Source organism: Scylla paramamosain, chromosome 21, assembly GCF_035594125.1.
Source record: "Scylla paramamosain isolate STU-SP2022 chromosome 21, ASM3559412v1, whole genome shotgun sequence".
Classification (NCBI taxonomy): domain Eukaryota; kingdom Metazoa; phylum Arthropoda; class Malacostraca; order Decapoda; family Portunidae; genus Scylla; species Scylla paramamosain.
Window position 1 is genome coordinate 21,193,267 of NC_087171.1, and position 20,000 is coordinate 21,213,266.

Sequence of the window (20,000 nt, forward strand, 5' to 3'; positions counted from 1 at the left end):
CTTTAATACAAAAGTAAACAGGGTTGGAGGCAAAAAAGCAAAACGAACCAGTATACAGATCCAAATTCATGACCTGACCAGTTATTCAAGGTGGCATATAATATTCACGTCAGACAGTCCCGGCTCTCTGATTCCTCCCTTGATATCTGAGAGGCGGCGGGAACAAAAAGAAAAAAACCTCCTTGCGGGAACAGGCTAAAGGCGCAAGGTTTAGAAAAAGTCGCTGGTGGAGGAGAGTGAAATAGTATGTACAGTGTCAGCTTCCACATTCATCACCCTCCCGCTCCCTCGCACTGAGAGGGATGTGTGTCGGATACGAGTCGAATCAGGCGGGGAGGTTCACAGCTAGCGATTCACTCACTGGCAAAGCTAAGAGATGAACGTGGATGCGCAGGGGACCGACTGTATATACCCACAGCATTAGGGGACGAGTTTTTCCAAGGGGTTATGAAGGACAAGGAGAGGAGTTCGTGATAATTAAACCTGACTGCACCACAAAGGAAAAAGAGAGGATGTAGTTTATTTATGCCAACGGGGGCGGGGGGCGGAAGAAAATGGAGGTTGAGGGCGTGGAGGGAAACTATTACAGTTGTTCATTGTGTCATCGTGATTTCAGAGGGAATTCTGGGAATGGAGCGCCTTATTGAGTGAGGGAAAGGACATCTGGTGGTGAAAGAAGGAATGAACGGAAACATTCCACCTTTTGTGTATATAATTCTATTTTACAATGAATGTCAGGTCAGTCTCGCTTTCCCATGCAGTGAGGGCGAATTAGGTAACAAAGCCATCATTATTTAACGCTAAACGCTCGATAAATAGAACATTCATAGATGGACTGAAGGAAGACATGCGGGAGACAGGAACGAAGAATTAATGAAGATTATTTTTAGAGATGTTTGGAGTAATATTAGTGCAGCGGCAACATGCGGCATAGAAAACCACCGGACCGACACAGTAACGAAGAAATTAGTTAAGGTTTTCTTGAGGTGTTTAAAGAATTGTTTGTATAGCGACGACGTACGGAACACAAAACCACAGCTTCACCAGAGCGGGAAAAAAAATAAATAAATAATGATAATAATAATACATAATACATAATTAGATCTACTTCAGTAAAAAAAAAAGATACAGATTGCTCTCTCTCTCTCTCTCTCTCTCTCTCTCTCTCTCTCTCTCTCTCTCTCTCTCTCTCTCTCTCTCTCTCTCTCTCTCTCTCTCTCTCTCTCTCTCTCTCTCTCTCTCTCTCTCTCCCCACACACACACACACACACACACACACACACACACACACACACACACACACACACACACACACACACAGGCTCCACCAATAGCAGCCCTCCGAACACTGAAGGCACGGGCTCCACCAGTAGCAGCCCTCCGAACACTGAAGGCACGGGCTCCACCAATAGCAGGCCTCCCAAAACTCCAGGCACCAGCTTGGAGTTAGTCTGTGGAGCCAAGAGAGCATAAGTACTTAGTCCAAAGAGTGTCTTACAGATACAATAGAGGGGGTAGTCTATGGAAGCCGGCAAGCTCACTGCATGCTAAATATTGGCTATGAGTACTTGCCCTAGAAAGTGCCTTGGAGATACAATAGAAATGCCAAGCAAAATGAGTCTCGCGGAAAAACTGCGCTTCAGTGTACGCGTCCCCTCTAGCAGGAGGGTGACGGCCGTGCACTTGGTGGTGGAGATGAGGCACACCTGGTGCTGCTGTCTCGTGAGGAAGCGCTCCACACCCATCGTGAACATCTTTCTTGACCCTGAACGGCAGCGGAAAACTCATGGCGCCGTTGAGGAGTTTTCTGACTGCCGATTCACCGTCAACACAAAGATGATAGAACAACTGAATCAGCGTAGCTTCGTCAAGATGAAGGTTAAGAATCGCAACAAGACCGTTCTGAAGTATTTCATTGACGCAAAGAGTCTTATCGAGGTTTTGCAGAATCACGGCAAGTTTAGTAGTCTTCACATCACCTTGAATGCATTTGAGACACCTACAGCGAGCACAGTAGAAATTGCCGGCGAGAAACACGAGCTTGCTGCTCCTGCGGCCAAGAGGGAACACCCCAGGCACGCCAGCAAGTCTGGAGGCAGTGTTAGCGGGAAAAGCAGTGGACGAGGGCCAGAGAATAGCACGCTAAGGAGACGGCAACGAGGGGAGAGCCTCACTCCCTCCATAAGCCCCAAGTACCAGGCGTCGCCAGGCCAGTACGAGGTGAGAGTGATCGTGTGGAGCGTGGCTGAAATAAATCGACTCACCGCTAAGGAAATATTCCCGGATGTGTATTTCAAAGTGAGAATGAGCAAGCCCCGCGGTGAATGGCGCCTCACTGACGTTCACTACAACTGCGTGAAGAGGCAGGCCTTCTTCAATTATAGATTAGTATTGCCCTCCTTCTCGTACCCCGCCCCGCCCCGCAGAGTGGGCCTCTTCAGACGCAAGAAAATTTCTCCCCCAACGCTGGAAGTCGTTATGATGGACAGAGACGAACACACAGGCGACGACTACATGGGGCGGATAAAGCTCAACTTGGAAGACGTGTGTACTCCCGACGACCTGGAGAGCTGTGGCATGAACACGCTGACCAACAAGCGCGTGAATCTGTTCGACGCGTCTGCCGTGCAGCCTTTTAGGGACAGCAAGGCCGTGTTCCCGCGGGAGCTCACCGGTTACTGGCCCACCACGATGAAAAGCAAAATTTCAATGAAGTGCAAACGAGGTCAGACAGGGAGCGTCCTGATGACTGTTCAGCTCCTGTCGGCGCAGGAGGCGGCCGAGCGCCCGGTCGTGCAGGGCAACCGTTTACATCCGCTCAACCGCTACCCGACGCTGCCAAAGCCCAAGAGGAAACATGGAAAGATTGGGAACCTTATTGTTTTCGGCTTCCTTGAAAAAATCGAGCAGGTTCTCGATCATTTTTTCCACATTCCGAGTCTTAAAGTAGCATTCTGGGTGACCCTTATATCCGGGATTCTGATTTACAAGTTTTCGAAGCTGACGACCAAGCAGCAAAAGATCCTTGCCCTACCAGTCGGTACATTTGTGTGCACAATCTTGATATGCAATTACATCATCGCCTGGATGCTTCAGAAGAAGGAGTCGAACTCTGAGAAGCCACAAGACCACAGCTCCTCACAGAAAACACGCGACCACGTTAAGACGACGCGTCCCGCGGGAAGGTCATTCAGACAATCTGGAGAATTGTCTCTGTGGTCTAAAATGGTGCCTTTAAATGAAAAGTGTAAACACTTTTTGTCTTACTTGGAGTGCGAAGAGTGTCGCCCCAAACTGGACAATAAACAATGCAAGCGGATGAAGAAAATAGAGAAGAAGGAGAGGAAGAGGCTGCAAAAGGAGAGGCGGAAGCGTGTGAAGGCTCTGAACGACGAGCTGCTCCAGGGAAAAAATAAGCCAGACAAGAGCGACAAGCCTCAGCGGAGCCCCAAGGTTCACTTTGACCTGGAGGGCCTGCCATTACCGATCAAAGACCGTGAATTACTCTATCAAGATTACCAAGCCTGCAACTCAGGAATGTTGGAACAGTGGGCCAATCGCCTGAAGGAGCTCAGAGGGAACGAACCAGCGTTAAAGGAGGAGCTGGGCAGCGTGGTCAATTCCGTGCAAAGAATACACCCTAACGGAAGGCCTCTAACACGCCGGGGACAACCAAAAGTGCCAGCTGCCAGACACGGCTGGGGCACGTTCTTCTGCGTGGTGCTTGCCTCCATGTTCGTCTTTGCCGTTCTGTCCTTACCCCGTCTGGTCTGAGAAATGGACTTCACCAACCACCACCTGTTCACCTCTGCAGGAGATGAAGGATTCTGAAGAGAAGGAAGAAGAGACTGAGAAGAGCGAGACTTAGGAGCGCGGAGATACTCAGGTGAAGCCAAGGAGGAGAAAGTGGTTGAGCAGGCGGAGAAAAAGGGAGGCTGAGAAGAGAGAAGAGGAGGTGAAGCAGGACGAGAATGACCAAGAATGCCAACACACTCAGCAGGAGAGGAACACCAAGTAGCGGAAGAGGCAGCTCAGAGCTCTGAGGGCTCACAAGAAGCTTCTTGATTTTGGGCAGCACCACCAGGCTCGGAAGCAGAAGAGTGAGTCTAGCCTTGATAGGACCACTAGGCTCGGCAGCACCGCCAGGCTTGGCAGAACCATTAGGCTCGGCAGCACCGCCAGGCTCGGCAGGACACTAGGCTCGGCAGCACCGCCAGGCTCGGCAGCACCGCCAGGCTCGGCAGGACCACTAGGCTCGGCAGCACCGCCAGGCTCGGCAGGACCTCTAGGCTCGGCAGCACCGCCAGGCTCGGCAGGACCTCTAGGCTCGGCAGGACACTAGGCTCGGCAGCACTGCCAGGCTCGGCAGCACCGCCAGGCTCGGCAGGACCTCTAGGCTCGGCAGGACACTAGGCTCGGCAGCACCGCCAGGCTCGGCAGGACACTAGGCTCGGCAGGACACTAGGCTCGGCAGCACCGCCAGGTTCGGCAGGACCTCTAGGCTCGGCAGGACCACTAGGCATGGCAGGATCACTTGACTAGAGAGGACCACTAGGCGCCACTAGCAGCCTTGCAGCCACTCCTGCCTCGCAGCCACCACTGAGGGGTGCCACTCGCTACCTCGCAGCCACTCCTGCCTCGCAGCCACCACTGAGGAGTGCCACTCGCTGCTTCGCAGCCACCACTGAGGAGTGCCACTCGCTGCCTCGCAGCCACCACTGAGGGGTGCCACTCGCTGCCTCGCAGCCACTCCTGCCTCGCAGCCACTCCTGCCTCCCAGCCACCACTGAGGGGTGCCACGCACTGCCTCGCAGCCACTCCTGCCTCGCAGCCACCACTGAGGAATGCCACTCGCTGCCTCCCATCCACCACTGAGAGGTGCCACGCGCTGCCTCGCAGCCACCACTGAGGGGTGCCACTCGCTGCCTCCCAGCCACCACTGAGGGGTGCCACTCGCTGCCTCGCAGCCACTCCTGCCTCGCAGCCACCACTGAGGGGTGCCACTCGCTGCCTCGCAGCCATTCCTGCCTCGCAGCCACCACTGAGGGGTGCCACTCGCTGCCTCGCAGCCACTCCTGCCTCGCAGCCACCACTGAGGGGTGCCACTCGCTGCCTCGCAGCCACTCCTGCTTCGCAGCCACCACTGACTGGTGCCACTGGCTGCCTCGCAGCCACTCCTGCCTCGCAGCCACTCCTGCCTCGCAGCCACTCCTGCCTCCTAGCCACCACTGAATGGTGCCACTCCTGCCTCGCAGCCAGCACTGAGTGGCGCCACCCGCTGCCTCGCAGCCACTCCTGCCTCGCAGCCACTCCTGCCTCCTAGCCACCACTGAATGGTGCCACTCCTGCCTCGCAGCCAGCACTGAGTGGCGCCACCTGCTGCCTCGCAGCCACTCCTGCCTCGCAGCCACCACTGAGTGGCGCCACTCGCTGCCTCGCAGCCACTCCTGCCTCGTAGGCACCACTGAGTGGTGCCATTGGCTGCTTCGCAGCCATTCCTGCCTCGCAGCCACACTGATTAGTGCCACTCGCTGCCTCACAGCCACTCCAGCCTCACAGCCAACAATGAGTGGCAGCACTCGCTGTCTCGCAGCCAACTCTGAGTAGCGCCACTAGCTGCTTCGTAATCACCACTGAGTGGCGCCACTAGCTGCCTCGCAGCCACCACTGAGTGCCGCCGCTAACTGCCTCGCAGCCACTACTGATTGGCGCCACTAGCTGCCTCGCAGCCACCACTAAGTGGTGCCACTAGTTGGCTCGTAGTCACCACTGAGTGGCGCCGCTAGCTGCCTCGTAGCCACCACTGAGTGGCGCCACTAGCTGCCTTGCAGCCTTAAGTAAATAGACATTAATATAAGAAAAAAAATGAAAAAAAGTAGAATAAAAAAAAAAATTAAAAAGTTAAAAAGTTACAAAAACTCGCTGGAATACTTAATTTATAAGGAACAGGTTGATGTTGTGTAGGTTGTAGTGTCTGGATATAAAAGCAGGAAGTCTATATATTAAGTTAGAGATCATCAATCAAAATAAGAAAAAAAGAGTTAATGAATAGTTTAAGACACTTAGCTGTTAGCCTTTGCAATTTTCGTGATTGCTGATGCCAAAGGTTCCAGTGCCGCTGATTAGTAGCACTCACTGATTGAAAGACCACAAGTGTAACAAAACAGAATGAAAGGCTTTAGTGAAGAGGCAAATGTCCTGTGTGTGTGTTGATTATGGTGAGAGAGAGAGAGAGAGAGAGAGAGAGAGAGAGAGAGAGAGAGAGAGAGAGAGAGAGAGAGAGAGAGAGAGTTGTCATGGATTAAATTGAACTAATACTGTTTGAATGTGATGGGTAATGAAATATGTGAGGGATCAATACATGGTCTTTATTTTGCTCTTTACTTACTCTACTCTACTCTCTCTCTCTCTCTCTCTCTCTCTCTCTCTCTCTCTCTCTCTCTCTCTCTCTCTCTCTCTCTCTCTCTCTCTCTCTCTCTCTCTCTCTCTCTCTCTCTCTCTCTCTCTCTCTCTCTCTCTCTCTCTCTCTCTCTCTGGAGTAGGAGCGGAAGGTTATACAACAAAAAGTAATCTTTGCCAGGTACTAACGAGTGTGGTCAGCTTATTAGTCCCAGTTGCACAAAAACAAGTACTGGTTTGTAACGTTATGTAAGAGCGTTTGCAGGGACACTGGAAACTCTGCAAGTGACTCCTAGACATTGGCATCCATGATTGTGTGTGTGTGTGTGTGTGTGTGTGTGTGTGTGTGTGTGTGTGTGTGTGTGTGGTTAGCGAGTGTGGTCTATAAAACAAAGCATATGTATGAAAAAGTTTATTTCGTATTTTTTATTTCTATTTAGTCTTGTTAATCTGTCACTAAATCGTAAAAAAACACCCTTAAAAAAATCCATGTCACTTATTATTCTTCTGAAACGCTTTGCTTTCTCACCACGACAATTTTCAAAGGCCTCAGAGATGATTAGCCGGGTTCTCAAGAGCGTTTCTCCTTTAAACGATATAGGAATCTTACTAATCGCTCACTAGGAACATGAAAACACCCTTAACAACCCGTGTCACTTCAACTAGAGTACAGCCTTTTGAAAGTAATGGAGGTGCAAGCGTTTCAGAATACGGAAGAGAGAGAGAGAGAGAGAGAGAGAGAGAGAGAGAGAGAGAGAGAGAGAGAGTGTGTTATGTTTGTCGTTATATTTACCTTCACTCCATGACGGCCACGTATATCGGTTAGGAAAGTAATGGTGATTGTGTAGGCTGTGCAGGCTGTGTGTGTGTGTGTGTGTGTGTGTGTGTGTGTGTGTGTGTGTGTGTGTGTGTATGTGTGTGTGTGTGTGTGTGTGTTGATTTGTAAAGTTTCTTATTTTTTTATTTTTTTCCCTCAAGACTATTATAATATTTGGTTGTGCTCTCATTTTTTCATAATAGTAGTAGTAGTAGTAGTAGTAATAATAATAATAATAATAATAATAATAATAATAATAATAATAATAATAATAATAAATCAACTCTGTACAATATCCGCTTATCTTCATTTTTTTTCTTTTAATCCTGAACAACAACCAGTCAATATAACTCTTCATTTTTACCAAATCTCCCTTATTTTGACCACGAGGGACTGCCACGCGTAGACCTGATAGTTTCTTGCAGTTTCTCCTATGTTCTTGTGTTATTTTCACCACCAGATGGGATCTTTTTTATAGAGATTTCACTTAACCCACTTTACTGCGCTTTCTTTCTATCCTAGTGCTCTTGTGGTAGACTATTAAAGTGTTTGATAGCAGTGATAAGCGTGTAGCAAGTATACGTTCATTTCTCCCCATTCTATCAAGAGCCAACAGCAACAGAAACAGTGGACCATATTCTGAAACATTTCTGCGCCACATCACCACACTCAAAAGCCTCTAGATGACGTGACACTAGTTCTTAAGGTTGCTGACGCAGTTCTAGTGACAGATTGATAAGTTTTCTACATTACTAACTAGAGATACACTCTTTGGAAACCTGGTAATCATCACTGTGGTCTTTGAAAATAATCGTAGTAAGACGGACGAGCTACAAGTGTGCTCTCAAGCTGTGTTATCGTACGTATCTCAGTCTTGTAGAAGGAAGGGCATATTATCGTACTTTTCCTGTGTTGTTATCGAACGCCACCACTTCTCTACCTCAAGTACTATTTTTTTTTTTTTTTCATTTATTTAATCTGTTTTACTTATCTCTCTCAGATAGTACTGACTGATTAAGTATGCATTAAATCTTTCAACCATTTTTTCAGATTCAACCATTGTTCAGATTTTTTTGTCAGTGTTCTATTCATTCCTTTAATATTATATTTTGATCTATTTTACTTATCTCTGAAGTAGTGATATATTAAGTTTTATTCATTCGTTATATATTTTGTTTATCTTATTAGTTTTTGTACGTTTACCATTGTTCTAATCCATGTAAGCTGCAGGGATGTACAGTATTTATTTTCTTTCGTATGCTAGTCAGTCAGTCAGTCATTTAATTAGTTAGTTATTCTGAGATGTAATGATGAACGATAACTTCCTCTTTCTCTAACATTACAACTTCATATCCCCCTTTGGTCATTTCTCATGTTCTTATAAACCGAGTGACAGATTGATGACATAAGCTTAGTAATCAAGTTGTCAGTGCCGAGTCATTAGATAGATATAAACTGGCAAGCATATTTCATACAGGGACTACCACGTGTAGGCCTGATGGCTTCTTGCATCTTCCTTTGTAATGTTATGTTCCTTTCTCTCCCTCAGGTAAGCACGTGGGTGGAGGACAACTCGAGAGCTGGACAGTATCTGGTCACGGCGGTAAGAGATAATAACAGTACTATAACAATATTACCTTGCTATCATATACGTACGTGATGCTTTTGTCTGTACCGTCTTATGTACTGTTGCTTATATTCGTGTTGTTCTGTTCTTGTGTTGCTTCGTTTTGTTGTTATGTTGTGTTGCTTTGTTTCGCAGCTGAGTGGTTCTTGTGGTGTTGTTTTGTTGTGTTTGTGTTGTTACCTACTCCCCGTTCCTTCGTGTTTCAGGTGATGTAATGTTGCCAATCAGGGCCCGGATTAATAAATACTCCTAGGAGCACTCCTAGAAGTGCTTTTTATCTTCGAGTTTGTTCCTAGAAGTTGCTCCAAAAATCCAAAGTTACTCCCAGGAGTAGAAATGCGGCTTAAACAGTGGCTTTTCTAAATGTAGCAATTTTAATTTGAATCAAATTTAACAAGATGTCGCTCTTTTGACAGTAGTTTATGTTTGTGAATTAATCTTGAATATTTATAAGTTATTCTAGACTACTTTCGAGCATTATTAAGAGAGATATGTAATTTCCGGACTTGTCGATAATTTGGCGGATGTAAACAAAGTTCCGCCCTTCCTGATGTCTTCTCAAGATGGATACAGAGGACAGCTGCCGGTTCAAGAGTGAAAGAAATTAGTGCAGTTATGAAACGTTACTCCTTGTAAACTTCACAGAGGAAAGAAAAACATATGACAAAAGCTCCACAAGAAAAAGAAGACTGTGTGGTCAGACTTTGTTGCCTATCAAAATTAAGCAAACACACATATGCATGGTACATTTCTCTCCCTCTCTCTCTCTCTCTCTCTTATATATAAAATACACACAAACACTCACAGATGTGTATGCATGTATGTAGGTATATTCCGTCTTTGTTGACAAGTCTTAAGTCTGTAAATGCCCCTCAGAGGTACTTTTATATTTCGCCCACTCTGAGGACACTTCTTGGAGCAAACTCGGAAGAGAGAGTCCTTTTAGCAATTATGAGCAACTTAGAATATAATCTTTACTTTGTGAGTAACTTTTAGCTTTCAAAGTGTTTGTTGGTACGGGCCCAGATTTTCGAACGTATCTCCTATCCGGTGCTGCCGTGTGTGTGTGTGTGTGTGTGTTGGAGTAAAGGTGTTAAGAGGACAGGATGTACACGATAAGAGAGAGAGAGAGAGAGAGAGAGAGAGAGAGAGAGAGAGAGAGAGAGAGAGAGAGAGAGAGAGAGAGAGGCCACTATTATGAAAACGACTACAAAAACGACCAACTACTACTACTACTATTACTACTACTACTACAATAGACAGTCACGTGTTCATTAGCTAAGGTCTGCCATGTAAGGAGTAAGCAAGTTTTCTATAACTGAATCACAGAAAACGTGTATACTTGACATAACATTTTGTCTGGGTAACTTGCGCGTTATCCAGAGAGAGAGAGAGAGAGAGAGAGAGAGAGAGAGAGAGAGACTTCTGCCTAACTAATAATAACAAGCGTATAACAGCAGGATCCTCGCCTCAAGCTTAATCATTAACACGTCCAAGCTTTCTTATCCTCCGTTGCATTCCACACCTAGTCAGTAATTAATTTCTCACGGCACGCATGAACCAGCACAGCAACCATGACCATAATAGCAATAGCAATGATAATGATAGTAACGTAAGTGGTGCCCATATCAATAGAAATATTGAGAATAGTAGCAGTAGATAGGACCGTATTCAGAAACGCTTCGCTTTCTCACCACCACTATTTTCAAAGGCCACAGAGATGACTAGCCGGGTTCTCAGGGCTGTTTCTCCTGTTAATAATGTAGAAATGTTACTCTATCACTAGGAACATAAAAATAACATTAGAATACCCTTAAAAGCCCGTGTAACTTCAGCTAGAGCCTTTGGAAAGTAGTGGAGGTGGATTCAGAAGTGTTTCAGTATACGGTCCTGTATAGAGGAACGTCATACACACACATCAACCTACATATGTCTTTTGTTCCTTGCCTCTCCACAGGTGATGACATTCTGGCTGTGTACGTTGTTCCCAGAGGTACGATTTCTAATTTTTTCCACCTCTCCTATACTTCCTCCTTGCTTTCCTCCCCTTTCTCCTTTCCCTCTTTTCTTTCCCTCTCACTTCCTCCTCTTCCTTTCTCTTCTGTCCTGTGTTTTTTCCTATCTCGTTTGCTGCTTTGCATTTGTTTTCACAGTTGCTCACGCACTTTGCTTTCTCTCTCTCTCTCTCTCTCTCTCTCTCTCTCTCTCTCTCTCTCTCTCTCTCTCTCTCTCTCTCTCTCTCTCTCTCTCTCTCTCTCTCTCTCTCTCTCTCTCCAGCAACGTAGAGTCGAGTTCACAGTCTGCACGAATTAATATAATTAGCGCGTATGTAATTAACCTGCAGTGTCATTACGAGTGAAAAGAAGGAAAGGAACGCGAAAACTGTATCCCCCAGTGGTTTGTTAGTTAATTGGTTGGTTACCGCATTTTTTTTTTTTTTCATGTGTGTTTGTATGTGTGTGTGTGGTGGTGGTGGTGTTTATCTCTTAACGCGACGACTTGGTGTGGTGTGGTGTGGTGTGGTGTGGTGTGTCACGTGCCTTAATCTGCATGAGGTGTGGTTTTCATATGGTGTGGTGTGGAGTGGCAAGTTGAATTTGTTTGTTATTAGCAATACACTAAACACAGTGAGAAATGGTCTTGTGTGGTGTGGTGTAGTGTGATGTGATGTAGTGTTCTTGATACTTAAACTCCTTCCTTCTGTGATGACCCTCTCTTCACTTTTTCCGAGCATTGTAAGTGATGAAAGAGGAAAAAATAAATAAATGTAAAGAAGAAAAATGAAGTCGATTTCTTTGTCTTTCTTTCCTACGCAGCGGAATTGATACAAGAGATGCTGCAACGTGAACAGAAACATGTAAAGAACCCCGAATTAATTGTGGAGGAGAAATCTGTCTAACATTGGAAGGTTTACTAAGACGCATGTTTGTTGCCACCACTACGTAACAGAACAAGAAACGCACCGGAGTAACCGAAATCATACAAAAGACAATATTCCCAGGCGTATTGGGCGCTAAATGCTGTCTATTCTTATAAACACGCACCTGTGGAATTAATTTTTTCACTGGAGTTTGTTTTTTTTTTTTCACGCTTATACTAATATTTTTACAAGGGTTCCACATCTATATTTGAACAGTCGTGGTGAGAGAGCAAAGCGTTTTAGAATACCTTAAACAGGGGAAGGTGCACGTCAGCCAAGGGAAGGCAGGAGAAAGGAACCCGAAACTGCGTAATAAACACGTGACTGACTCGCCTCTGAAGGGGATGATGTCGCCACTACCGCCCACATATGCAACTCGGATTCAAAACTAAAGGCGAACGGTCACTTCTGCCAAACAAATCTGCCAATATAGAGAGAAGAGCTTGTTTCGTGGGTTGCTTCAGTAAGGTCAGCCCCATGTGTTCTTAAACGTGATGGCGCCTCCCAGCCAATACTTCCAACAGGCTGTACTGGAAGGTATTGCAGTTTTGAAGGGTGTTTTCATGTTCCTGTCTCTAGTTTAATGATTATTCTGCTTCTTCAGTTCGATAGACACTGAATTATCACGTTCCTGGGCTTTGAAAATGATCCTGATATGAGATTTGCCTGTATTCTGAAACATTTTGCTCTCTCTCTCTCTCTCTCTCTCTCTCTCTCTCTCTCTCTCTCTCTCTCTCTCTCTCTCTCTCTCTCTCTCTCTCTCTCTCTCTCTCTCTCTCACCATGACTATTTTCAAAGGCCACAGAGATGGATAGCCGGGTTCTCAAGAGTATTTCTCCTGTTAATAACGTAGAAATCTAATTAATCTTTCACTACAACCTCAAAAACACTCTTAGAAACCGACCTGTGTAAACTCATCAACGTAAACTGGCTAAGGGAGGGAGGGAGGGATGGAGTGTCTAAGGCGGTGAGGGAGTAAGGGAGGGCTGAGTGTTGAGGGGTGCTTGTGCGTGCCTGCCTCGTCACACCCAACATGCATGCTCGCCTCTATTAATGCGTGGCGTGATGTACGAAGTTTGGGGGGAAAGCAACAGACTTCCTTTGCTTCTCAATCACCGTCTCTCCCTTCTTCCCATGGCCCGTGTTCAGAAACGCTTCGCTCTCTCACCACCACTGTTTTCAAAGGCCACAGAGACGACTGGCCGGGTTCTCAAGAGTGTTTTTCCTGTTGATTATGTAGAAATTTTAATCTCTCTGTCACTGGAACTATAGAAAACTCGTGTAGCTTCAACTAACATAGCCTTTTTGAATGCAATGGAGGTGCGACGCAGAAGCCTTTCAAAATTATGGTTCCTCCCTTCCCCTCCACACACACACACACACACACACACACACACACACACAGACCAGTCACGTGTTGAAGCATAGGGATAACGGGAAATAAATCATAACTTGGCTATAGTTAGGCGTGTAATTGGCTCAGGGCTCGAGTCAGTGGAGGGATGAAAGGAGATTAGGAAAAAAGGAGCCTCGTCTATGTTGTCCCGTCAGGAGCCTCCGCTTACGGCCCTTATTCTGAAACGCTTCTGCGCCGCCACCTCCACTACTTCCCAAAGGCTTTAGTTGAGGTTACACGTGTCTTAGAGGGTGTTTTTTTGCGGTTCCAGTGACAGATTGGTAAGATTCCTACGTTTTAACAGGGAAAACACTCAAAGGAACCCCGCCAGTCAATCCTGTGTCCTTTGAAAATAGAGAAAAAGAGAACAAAGAGAGAGAGAGTCATATTCCAAAACGTTATATTCTCTAATTAGAATAGAGACTAGTCGTGAGTGTATTTTTACTAGTGATGATAAAGACTCCTACATATGAAAACAGTCTGTGTGGTAGCGTGAGAGGACGAAGAAATTCAAAAGATAAATCATGGGAAGGGATGTTTATGAATGCAATGTTGGTGTATACTGAAGGTGGATTGAATATAAACATTTTAACTCTTTTTTTCTTCTTCTTTCCTTCTTTCCTCCTCTCCCCTTCGCCCTTCCTCCTGTTTCTATGCAGTGGCGTCGTGTGCAAGGAACAAAACAGAATACAGAGGGGGGATCGTATTATGTAAATATATGAGCAACGTAATATATTTTTTTCCTAGAATTACGTATAAACAATAGCCATGGTGTGTGTGTGTGTGTGTGTGTGTGTGTGTGTGTGTGTGTGTGTGTGTGTGTGTGTGTGTGTGTGTGTGTGTGTTCGTGTGGTTATTTGTTTGTCACTTTTTATTCTTCTTTTCTATCTAAACGTTTGCTTTCCATTTCCTTTCGTTTGTTTGTTTGTTTGTTTGTTTGTTTACTTTTCATGCACCGATGTAAATTTTGTCAAGCTGACTGAAAAATCTCGTGGCAGAGGAGGAGGAGGAGGAGGAGGAGGAGGAAGAAGAAGAAGCTTTGTTTGCCTCATTTACTGGAGGAGGAAGAGGAACAAGAACAACAGGAAGAGGAAGAGGAGGAAGACGACGATAAAGAAAAGAAAGAGGAAAGAAGGAAATCTGCGAATCAGGCGAAGAAGAGGAGGAGGAGGAAGAGGAGGAGGAGGAGGGAGAGACTTGTGCATCTGGTGGCGTGGGAAGGAAGAAAAGAAGGAAGGGATGAAGGAAGAGAGGGAGAGAGGGAATGAGGAGGAGGAAGGAAGGAGGCATGAAGACGAGGAGGGAGAAAGGGAGGAGAAACAGTGAAGAGAGAGAGAGAGAGAGAGAGAGAGAGAGAGAGAGAGAGAGAGAGAGAGAGAGAGAGAGAGAGGGAGAGCAGGGAGCTGAATCAAGGCGTGAAATTCTTGTTGGTGTATTTTGGGGCGAAAACCGCTCTCTCTCTCTCTCTCTCTCTCTCTCTCTCTCTCTCTCTCTCTCTCTCTCTCTCTCTCTCTCTCTCTCTCTCTCTCCACTTCCCTCCCTTTCTTTAAATATTTAATCATTTTACTTAAATCTCCAATCATTTTCACCTGAGCATTATTTTTTCCCCAAGGATATTGTGTTATATTCATCTTGTTCATCCGGCTTAAAAATGCATGAATCCGGAGCTTTGTGGATGAAGGGACGAGGCAGAAATGGAAGGGAAGAGGGAAGAGAAAAGGGAAGGACGTGAGAGGTGAGAAGGAAGGGAAGAGAAACAGGATTAGAGAACGAAAAGGATAAACGGTAAAGGAGAGGAGGAGGAGGAGGAGGAGGAGGAGGAGGAGGAAGAAGAAGAGCAGGAGGAAAGAGAGTGACGATAGGTGAGAGGGGAGGAAAAAGAGGAGAGAAGGAAGGAAGGAAGGAAGGAGGAAGAGAGGACACAATAAGGAAAGGAAGGGAAGAGGGGAAGAGAGAAGAGAGTATGGAAGAATGGAGGAAGAAGAGGAAGTAGAGGAAAATAAAGAGGAGGAGGAGGAGGAGAGGAGGGAAGAGAGGAAGAAGAGGAGGGAAGGGGAGGAAGGGAAGAGAGGAAGAAGAGGAGAGGAGGAAGAGGGAAAGGGGGAAGGGAGGGGGAGAAGGGAACGTGTTACCTGATAAAGGCGGAAAAAAAATCTAATTAATTAATCATGAACGAAGAGGCGAGAGACTTCCGTGTGTGTGTGTGTGTGTGTGTGTGTGTTCGTCATCATGCTAATGGTCTTTTTTCCCGCCCACAAAGGAAAAAAAAAAATGGACTCGGGTGGGGAGCAAAGTAACACATGCACCTGCAGAGAGAGAGAGAGAGAGAGAGAGAGAGAGAGAGAGAGAGAGAGAGAGAGAGCCATCCTGCGCGAGGCACCCCCTGTGGAAGCAAAGCGAGGCAGGGAGGGAAGGCGAGGCGAACACTGAGCCGCTGCCTGCCTGCCTTTTATCGATAAACACGTGCACTCTTGCCGACCTGCCCTCAGTTGTCTCGCCGCGTCCAAGGGGGAAGGTTGTCGCCGCGTGCTCAGGGTGCGTAGTGAGTGTGCGTGTCTATGACCTCAGCGATGCGGTCACCACCTCTCCCCTCCTCTCGTTGCGTGCGGGGGAGGAGGAAGAGGAGGACAGGGATCGTATGTGAGTTTGTTTTGCGTTCCCACGTAATGTTGGCGTGTGCTCAGGTTTGGTGGGAGTGTTACTTGAAGGTGCGTGCGTGTGGGAGGGACACACAGACACACACACACGGAGAAAGGGCCATATTCTGAAACACCTCTGCGCTGCACCGCCACCACATTTAGAAAGGCTCTACTTGAAGTGACACGGGCTTGAAAGGGTGTTTTTTATGGGTACAGTAACAGATTAACAAAGTTTCTACATTATTAACAGGAGAAACACTTTTGAGAACCCGGCTTACCATCTCTGTGGCCTTTGAAAATAATCGTGGTTGTGGTGAGCGAGCAGGGCGTTTCAGAACATGGGATTATAATAAGTGGCAAGGTTTTTTTTTTTTTTTTACATAATTAACTGGAAAGACACTTTTGAGAACCCTGCTAATCACTTCTGGCCTTGTCGTGAGTAGTGGTGAGGGAGCAGAGCGCTTCTAAATACCGTGGAGTGTTACTGGCGTGGGATCAGTGTGGGAGGGAGCATGGGTGACAAAAAAGGGGTAGCTCAGGCGGGTCTTCAATTTCATATGGGAGGGAGAGTGGGAGGAATACGTAGCTTTGAGTTTCGGTGAATTTTCAACGTGGGAGAGGAGGAAAGGAGAGGAAGAGACAGCAAGTTTAGTTAGATTAATTCAAGGTGCTGTTGATTATTCAAGTTTGTTATTTATGTGGGAGAGTGCATGGGAGAGGGGCGAGTCTCGTGGTGTGAGCGATGCATGAAAGAGGAATGAAAGAGTATTTATCTGTGGTGGGTGTTGTGTGTGAGAGAGAGAGAGAGAGAGAGAGAGAGAGAGAGAGAGAGAGAGAGAGAGAGGGGGTCATGGAATCCACAAGCGTCCTGTTACCTGTGTTAGTTTCTTACCTGTTGCAGCTATTTTGAGTTGCGCCCCCTCTCTCTCTCTCTCTCTCTCTCTCTCTCTCTCTCTCTCTCTCTCTCTCTCTCTCTCTCTCTCTCTCTCTCTCTCTCTCTCTCTCTCTCTCTCTCTCTCTCTCTCTCTCTCTCTCTCTCTCTCTCTCTCTCTCTCTCTCTCTCTCTCTCTCTCTCTCTCTCTCTCTCTTTACACGACCTGCGTCACGATAAGCTAAAATCATACTTCCTTTTTTTTTTTTATGTCATTTTCTTTTTCCTTTTCTAAACTACTTTATTTCAGATCCCTGCTTCTTTTTTTTCTCGTTTAATTTCCTCAGCTTTTTCATTCACTTTAAACTTGAACGAGGTATATGAGAATCGTTTCCTGTGTGATACTTTTCAAAACACCTTTCTCTTTCTCCAAATCCTCCTCCTCCTCCTCCTCCTCCTCCTCCTCCTCCTCCTCCTCCTCCTCCTCCTCCTCCTTCGTCGTCTTCTCTTCCTCCCTCACTATCTCTATCTATAAGCTTCATCAGTAAGAAAAGACACATATATATATTTAAGATTCTCCATTCATCTGCCATCCTCACCAGCCACTTACTCTCTTATACGTGAAGAAAACCAGGAAGATTAGCGCTGGGTATGAGTGGCACTTCAAGATGTAGAATAAGAATATCCCAGCTTCTTAGAAAATGAATGAAATCACGTGCACACACACACACACACACACACACACACACACACACACACACACACACACACACACACACACACACACACACACGTATACTGTCCGCGTTTAAGTCAGGGATATTTTTTATTTGTTTTCATCCGAGTTAGAAAGGATTTTATGTAGTGGTTTCCGTTGCGTTGTGTTGCGTCAAGGCAGCCCGAGGGAGAGGAAGGGAAGTGAAGGGATGAGAATGCTATTGTGTTCCTTGTGTTTCTGTGTAGTGCAAGTGTTTCGAGTACTGGTCAGTGTTCCTGTTGACTTTGTTTTCCTTTTTCTGCCATAGTGTTTGTCAATTTCTGTTTTGCTTTACATTTGTCTTTCTATTTAGGGGTCAACAAATCAGTGGGTCCCGTTTTCTTCCTTTCCGTTGGCCTAGGTCAGTGTCCCTCCTACATTGTGACGAAGAGAGCATACAGGATATTACAAGAAGCTGGCATGTCTCCCCTTATATCAAACACACATCTCCAAGGCGTTTCAGAATACGGGTTTATAATAGTGACAAGGGTTTTTAAGGATGTTTTTATGGTTGTAGTGACGGATTAACAAGATTTCTACATTACGAACAGGACAGATAGTCTTGAGAACCCAGCTAGTCGTCTCTGTGGCCTTCGAAAATAGTCGTGGTGTGAGAGAGAGAGAGAGAGAGAGAGAGAGAGAGAGAGAGAGAGAGAGAGAGAGAGAGAGAGAGAGAGAGAGAGAGAAGCGTTTTAGAATACAGGTCTTATCAGTCCTATCTACGTCAGGGGAAGGAGGATAGCTGAAAATGCATGGCTTTCTCTATATAGGTCACTTGAAAATACCGCTTCCTGCTTCCCCTCTCTTTCTCTCTCTCTCTCTCTCCTTCATCCCTTCGTCATGTTATCATCATCATCATCAGTCATCATTATCATTATCCTTTGTTCCTTCGTCTTCCTTCCTTTTTTCCTTACTTCCGATATTTACTTTTCATTGATTTCTTCTCTCTCTCTCTCTCTCTCTCTCTCTCTCTCTCTCTCTCTCTCTCTCTCTCTCTCTCTCTCTCTCTCTCTCTCTCTCTCTCTCTCTCTCTCTCTTGCACGAAAATGTTGATCTTGATTCTTCTTTCTTATATTATCTCGTATTTTTACTCCCTTACCTCCTCCTCCTCCTCCTCCTCCTCCTCCTCCTCCTCCTCCTCCTCCTCCTCCTCCTCCTCCTCGTATCACCTGCCGGGGAAAGGAAAACAGATTAGATAGTTCGTGATTTTTTCTTCCCTCATAAGTCACCTGTTTCCTTCCGCCAGGTGTAATGAATCTTAGAAGTCCTCCTCCTCCTCCTCCTCCTCCTCCTCCTCCTCCTCCTCCTCCTCCTCCTCGTAGGCTGAAAGGTCATCTTTTTTTTCTCTCGCTCTTCACTTAACTTCATTTTCTTTCGTAGCTTCAGGAGAAAAGATAGAAAAAGAAGAGGAGGAGGAGGAGGAGAAGGAAAAAGAGAGAATAAGATGCATTTTGACACTCAATGCCAGTAGAGGGACATGAGGTTAGGACTGGCTGGAAAAACAGAAATAAAGGAAAAACAAAGAAAAAAAGAAGAGAAAAGAGCTTATTCTGTTTACCTTCCAGAGACAGGTGTTAGGAGGAGGAGGAGGAGGAGGAGGAGGAAGAGGAAGAGGAAGAGGAGGTACTCGTAAGGATAAACAAACATACTCCTATCAAGAATGGTGATCTAAACTACACTACCACACGCTCACTTGATCCCCAGTCACCTTACACACACACACACACACACACACACACACACACACACACATACTCTCTCTCTCTCTCTCTCTCTCTCTCTCTCTCTCTCTCTCTCTCTCTCTCTCTCTCTCTCTCTCTCTCTCTGGTTTTTCCGGTTAATCATCTTTGTGGCCTGTGAAAATAGTCATGGTGAGAGAGAGAGAGAGAGAGAGAGAGAGAGAGAGAGAGAGAGAGAGAGAGAGAGAGAGAGAGAGAGAGAGAGAGCGTTTCAGAATACAGGCCAAGTGTCATTGTTGTGTGTGTGTGTGTGTGTGTGTGTGTGTGTGTGTGTGTGTGTGTGTGTGTGTGTGTGTGTGTGTGTGTGATAAATATTTAGCGAGTGCGGAGTGAATTGTGGCGCCGCTAAATATTGGTGTGTGTGGCAGCCCAAATATTTATGGGATATACTCGTACACCACCACCACCATCACCACCACCACCACCACCACATCAATATCACTGTCACCACCTCCGCCACCAAGACCACTACATCTCCATCCATACTACTCTCACTACCACTATCACTGCCACAACCACCACTGTTACCACCACCACCACCACCACCACCGCTTCTCAAATACTTAAATATCTGTCTAGTTCTTACAAAAAAAGTACTAAATAAAAAACGCGAGACTTTTCTGTGTACCTACCAATGTCAGAGCGCACACACACACACACACACACACACACACACACACACACATTTTTGCCATTTTCTGTTCAATTTCTCATAATGATTTCTTTTTTATAGTTTTATTTTTGTATCATGAGTCAGATTTCAGTGGAAGAAGAGACCTTTTACTTGTGAATTCTCTCTCTCTCTCTCTCTCTCTCTCTCTCTCTCTCTCTCTCT

General features: G+C 46.1%; 1 protein-coding gene across 1 annotated transcript in view; it reads left to right on the plus strand.

Annotated features, from left to right (window-relative positions):
* LOC135111235 (dual 3',5'-cyclic-AMP and -GMP phosphodiesterase 11-like) overlaps positions 1-20,000 on the plus strand; it is a 96,048-nt gene that overhangs the window by 29,478 nt on the left and 46,570 nt on the right. Inside the window, 2 exon segments of the mRNA XM_064024392.1 lie at positions 8,766-8,819; positions 10,801-10,836. Coding sequence (XP_063880462.1) covers positions 8,766-8,819; positions 10,801-10,836 — 90 coding nt within the window.